Source organism: Myotis davidii, unplaced genomic scaffold, assembly GCF_000327345.1.
Source record: "Myotis davidii unplaced genomic scaffold, ASM32734v1 scaffold79, whole genome shotgun sequence".
Classification (NCBI taxonomy): domain Eukaryota; kingdom Metazoa; phylum Chordata; class Mammalia; order Chiroptera; family Vespertilionidae; genus Myotis; species Myotis davidii.
This window is the reverse complement of record NW_006294339.1, coordinates 3,485,773-3,491,638: the sequence shown is the minus strand read 5'-3', so window position 1 is coordinate 3,491,638 and position 5,866 is coordinate 3,485,773. Positions and strand designations below refer to the sequence as shown.

The following is a 5,866-nucleotide window of genomic DNA, read 5'->3' as shown; positions in this document are numbered from 1 at the left end:
CAAACCCCCTGATCGCCCTGCAGCTCTGTGTGTGACAGGGGGCAGGGCCACAACCTCCCTATCGGCCCTGCTCTGTGCCTGATAGGGGGTGTGCCCCAACACCCCCAACTCACGGGCCCTGCTCTGTGTGTGATGGGGTAGAGCCATAACCTCCCGCTCGGCCCTGCCCTGAGTGTGAGAGTGGCGGCGCCCCAACCCCCTGATTGGCCCTGCTCTGTGCATGACAGGGTGGCGCCGCAACCTCCCCATCGACCCTGCCTTGACAGGGGGCGGTGCCCCAACCCCCCAATCGGCCCTACCCTGAGCGTGACTGAGGGTGGCATCGCAATCTCCCAATCTGCCCTGCTCTGTGCATGACAGGGGAAGGTGCCCCAACTCCCCAATCGGCTGCACCTAGGGATTGGGCCTGCCCTCTGCCACCCGGGAGCAGGCCTAAGCCAGCAGGTCGTTATCTCCCGAGGGGTCCCAGACTGCGAGAGGGCACAGGCCGGGCTGAGGGACCCCCCCTTCCCCCGAGTGCACAAATTTTTGTTCACCGGGCCTCTAGTTATTTTAATAAGCTAAATCCTTTGAGTTCTCATTCCCTCTTCTAGCCATTGTTTCTGAATTAGACTCCCTCAAGGAATAGAATACTGAGGATTGGGGAAATTCATTAATGATGATTTTAGATTCACCTATGTGCCTGTTCCCTCTTTTTAACAAATGTAAGATGCTGAGTATAAGATGCACCATTGTTTTATATTTTATGCTTATATTTAAGAAAAAGAGCTACAAAATAAACTATTGCAGTGCCTTAGAGCTATTTTGATTTACTTAAACATTTTTTAAAGTTGAATATTACTTTTATACAAACCAAAAAGAGAAATGCAAGCAGAATAAACTCGTATGGTATTTCTAAATATTTTTTCACATTCAGAATCCTGTTGTAATCTGGTCAGCAGGTGGGAAGATGCAGTCCTGTTTCTGAGATATAAACGTTCAGAAAAAGAATGTGTACGTTAGAATCCATGAAATATGAAATTTATTTCTTAGACTCCAGGAATATTGGTTAATGGTTATCTCCAAGCTAAATTAATAATAATACCTCACAATTTGTAAAATACTTTCACATTAGTTACATCCTTTGATAATCATAACATCTGTGTAAAGTTGGTAGGAACTTTCCTCTTTAGAGATCAGAGAACTAACTGAGCCTTTGAAAACTTTGGTACATTTGTCCAAGGCCACACAGCTAGAAAACACAGTATCAGGAGTTGATCTATTTGCTCTAAGCCACTTAACCTTTTCTAGTAATATTGAAAAGTACAGGAGCAAATTAAACTTTTTTTAACTAACTTCTTTAATATAAGGCAGTGGTTCCCAACCTTCTGGCCCTTTAAATACAGTTCCTCATGTTGTGACCCAATCATAAAATTATTTTCGTTGCTACTCCATAAGTGTAATGTTGCTACTGTTATGAATCGTAATGTAAATATCTGATATGCAGGCTGGTCTTAGGCGACTCCTGTGAAAGGGTCATTTGACTGCCAATGGGGTCGCGACCCACAGGTTGAGAACCGCTGATGTAAGGGCATTAAAGTTCAAAAACAAAACTCAGTGTTGACTGAAATACATGAATGAGTACATGAACTACAGCTATGGTCTTTTTTTAAATATTTATTTTATTATTTTTTTTAATTTTCTTTATTGATTAAGGTATTACATATGTGTCCCTATCCCCTCCCCACCCATCCCCTCACCCCCCTGATGTCTATATTCATTGGTTATGCTTATATGCATGTGTACAAGTCCTTTGGTTGATCTCTCCCTCTTCCCCCCAACTTCCCCTGCCTTCCCAGCAGATGAGTGGATTAAAAAACTGTGGTATAGCTATGGGTCTTTTAAAACAAATCATCTGCATAAAAAGTATTATGCTAATAATCTCTTGATTATTTGAGACTGAACTAATAAACTGTTGACTTTTTTCCTTTTCAAATTAGACTCTAAAGTGTCTTTCATGTTTTTGTAGCTCCTAACATCAAGTGCTGTTCACAAGTGGGGTACTGAAATTCATGAAGGGATCTACAACATGTTGATGCTCTTAATAGAACTGGTTGCAGAGAGAATAAAACAAGATCCAATTCCCATTGGTCTCCTGGGTGTGCTTACAATGGTATAGTATCTCCAAAATATGAAGTGCTTTGTTTTATATTTTGTTTAACATACCTACTATCCAATGACTTGTACTTAATGAGTGACAATATCATCGTTAAAGATATTAACTTAGCTGTTAGGATCCTTGCTTTTTATTTTGAAAGCAGAGCAAACATTCTGTTTTCACTTTTAAAGAAATTCCTTTCTAATTTTAGTAGTTTTTTTCAGTTCTTAGAATGATTAAATATCTTTCCTTATGTCTCCCTGGTTATTTACGGCATAAATACTTTCACATAGGGTGTTCGTGTAGTTTGCTCTCTGGCCTTTTTCCCTGACCAGCAATAGTAGTGTATGAAGAAGGAATGCTCTTGTTTTCCCTCCTAACTTCTGTCTTCACTGCCTTTCTGCTCAGCTCTGCCTGTGGCAGCCCTAGGATATCTTGAACATTGATATCCCCTTGCTTGAATCAGCCTGTTACCTCCTTCTCTTCCCTCACAGCAAATGTTGAACAGGACAGGAGAACACCACTTTAGTCATTTGTTCCTCTGCATCAGCTAAAGAGTATGCTTTGTGAGGATACTTGTAAGATTCCATTAATAAAGGAGCCCAAGGCTGTATTTTTATCTTTTCTAATGCTAATATGTGTTGTTATAGAAATAAATAATAATAATGTTTCTATGTTCTCTTTGAATCTAGGCTTTCAATCCTGATAATGAATACCATTTTAAAAACAGAATGAAAGTGTCTCAAAGGAATTGGGCAGAAGTGTTTGGAGAGGGAAATATGTTTGCTATCTCACCTGTATCTACTTTCCAAAAGGTAAACATAATTTTGTTTCATCTTTTATTGAGAAATGTATTGAAAAAGGTTTCTGTACTGTAAAAATAACAGTTTACACAGAAGAGTTAAAACAGTCTATGAAAAATGACAGATATTCCGTATGACTCACAAAATTGCTGACCTTTCTTTTTTTTTTAGATATTCTATATTTTTCCATAGATGTTAACTAACATCATGAAGAATTTTATGGACTTGAAGTGATGTTGAGTGAAATAAGAAATGACTGCATAACATCAGTGCCCTGTTTACTGAATTATCAGAACCCCAGTTTAATAGCTGCCCCAGTTCCTTATTTGAAATCATTTGAATTGACTAATTATACCTAGAAAAAATAATTTAGTAGTTTCATGTATAATTTTCTTTTAAACTCCATAAGCATTAACAGTTTTGTTTTCAAGTACAGAACCAGTATCTTTATATCTTCCAAGTCCTACTATGTGTGAATAGCGTTATATCCACAAGAAGAACATAATTTAAACAATCCCTTGATCAAACAACTGGTTGTTAAGAAACAGTTGAAAGAAGTCAAGTTAGTAGATAAAAACTTGTCCATTGCTTTAGCAGAATAGAGGTTCTTTATCAGAAGTAGAGGTTCGGAAGTAAATGTTCAATCATTTATTGATCATATACTGTGTCTGACATTATTCTATGTTTTGGAGATATAAATTAAAAGGCCATTTTTCATAATATAAGGAGTAATAAAACATGATTCATAACTTAAAGCATAGTGGAAGAAATACGAAAACAAAATTACTATATAACTAACAATAGGTACAGTTATAATACAGACTTAGAGACTCCTAAAATTATATATAGTTATGTCAGAGCCTTTCAAAATATTTTTCAGATTTTAATACATGTTTATCCAGTATTTTTAGAATAAAAGAAATATAAGAGTTCATCGGAACTTTTTATATTGCCATCTCAATTTCTATTTTCTTTTCTCATAGGAACCTCATGGATGGGTTGTGGATTTGGTAAACAAGGTATACAACTTTTATTGACTTACTTTTCATGTTCTAATAAAATTTCCTGGAATTTAGTATATTAAGTAGATGATAACTCGAGAGAATAATCAGAATTTTTTCCTAGGGAGACAGGTTTTATAGTCCCTTCCTCTTTTTTATGCATGATGTTTATCCAGGTGGACACCAGCCTTAGGACTCAGCACATCTCCTGCAGTGAGTGTGTCACAGGGGCATAGAGTGCATTGATAGAGTAGAACATTAGCCTTAATTCCTTGCTTAAAATATTAATGTGTGGCATTTTAAAATGAACTTGTGCCTTCTTTCCAGTTTGGAGAATTGGGTGGATTTGCAGCAATTCAAGCTAAGCTCCGTTCAGAAGATATAGAACTTGGGGTAAGTTAAGCCCCTACATGTGCCTGATGTGGAAGTTCACTTTATATTTGTGTTGTTATGTAACCAAGGGACATGACCTGGACACATAAATTAAATGTTACAGTATAATATAGTCTTTACAGAGCCAGCTTCCATGGTTTTGATAACCATAGAAATGCTTACTCTTATTCATAACAACCAAATTTGAATATAGGGTGTTATTTCATTAATTGCCCTTTACATATGGTATTTTTCTCTTAATTTGTGCTGGCTACATGCAATTTTCTTGTTATTTAAGGACAATTGGTATATGTGGCAACTATTTTGTGTACATAACAATTTTATGCCTCAGTTAAATCAATTTATTTCATAGAATCAGGCACAAATAAAATACTTTAAGGTTGTATAGTAAGCTTTTTGGTGTTATAGCGATGCATAGATAACAGAGGGCTGTAAAAGGAGCTGAGAATCATCCCTCGGGTGCAACACCATTATCTTTTCATGTCAACTTCATTTTCTCAAAAAAAATTTAACCTTGTGGTTAGGGAAATAATTTAATCTTTAATTTTGCACAGACTGCTGACCTGTTCATAGCTGAGAGCACTTTATTCTGTTCTCTAGGTAATTAGTCATTCAATTAAAAACAACTTATGTAGCCCTGGCCAGTTTTGCTCAGTGGTTAGAGGGTCACAGATTCGATTCCTAGTCAAGGGCACGTACCTTGGTTATGGGTTCCCTAGCCCCTGTAGGGGTTTGTGAGGGAGGCATCTAATTGATGTCTCTCTCTCACACATCGATGTTTTCCTTTCTCTCTGTCCTCCTCTCCCCTCCTTTCCACTCTCTCTGAAAATCAATGGAAAAAATATCCTCAGATGAGGATTAAAAAAACAAACACTTATGTACTTTCCATGTATAAGACACTGTGCTAGCTACTGTAAATAGATCAGAGCAGAAAATTATATGTAAAATTATATGCCTAAGTGATGCAAATTGTGGTTAGAGTAACAATTATTTCTGTGGGACCATGACTAATCTTTGATGAGGGACATAGCAGTCAAGGAAAAAGACTGATGTTATGGTTGGTAATAGACTGACCCTTTCTTGCCACGCACTGTTTGTCCTTAAAGATCAGATGTCTGCCAGATCATAAGTACTTCCACTGACCCTGATCAGGAAGCCTCTTCCACCTTCTCTGAGCATTAGCTAGGTTGTTGGGCTGTAGTTTTATCCCCACTGAATAAAGTATGTTAGAAATGCCTGTTGATCAGGAAGATAATAGGTAGTGATTTTAAAAAGCAAAAATAAAACAGAAACCTATTAAGATAGAGGGTTTTATTCAGCTGATATCAGAAATTTAACTTCATTTTTTTAAAAAGGTTAACACAGCCCTGGCTGGCATGGCTCAATTGGTTGGAGCTTTGTCCTGTACACTGAAAGGTCTCAGGTTTGATTCCCGGTCAGGACACATATTCAGGTTGTGTGTTCCATCCCCAGTTGGGGCATGTGCAGGAGGCAGCCAGTGTTTCTCTTCTTCCCTTCCCCTTTCTCTTTCC

The 5,866-nt window shown here is 37.7% G+C and overlaps 1 protein-coding gene across 2 annotated transcripts in view; it reads left to right on the top strand.

The window, feature by feature from the left end:
* Positions 1–5,866, top strand: part of USP24 (ubiquitin specific peptidase 24) — a 97,319-nt gene that overhangs the window by 5,459 nt on the left and 85,994 nt on the right. Inside the window, exons 3-6 of one of the 2 annotated variants that reach the window (XM_015566967.1) lie at positions 2,009–2,152; positions 2,830–2,952; positions 3,924–3,959; positions 4,269–4,334. In XM_015566967.1, coding sequence (XP_015422453.1) covers positions 2,009–2,152; positions 2,830–2,952; positions 3,924–3,959; positions 4,269–4,334 — 369 coding nt within the window. Of the gene's footprint in view, positions 1–1,979; positions 2,153–2,829; positions 2,953–3,923; positions 3,960–4,268; positions 4,335–5,866 lie in introns of both variants that reach the window. The other variant, XM_015566965.1, reaches the window with a different exon arrangement.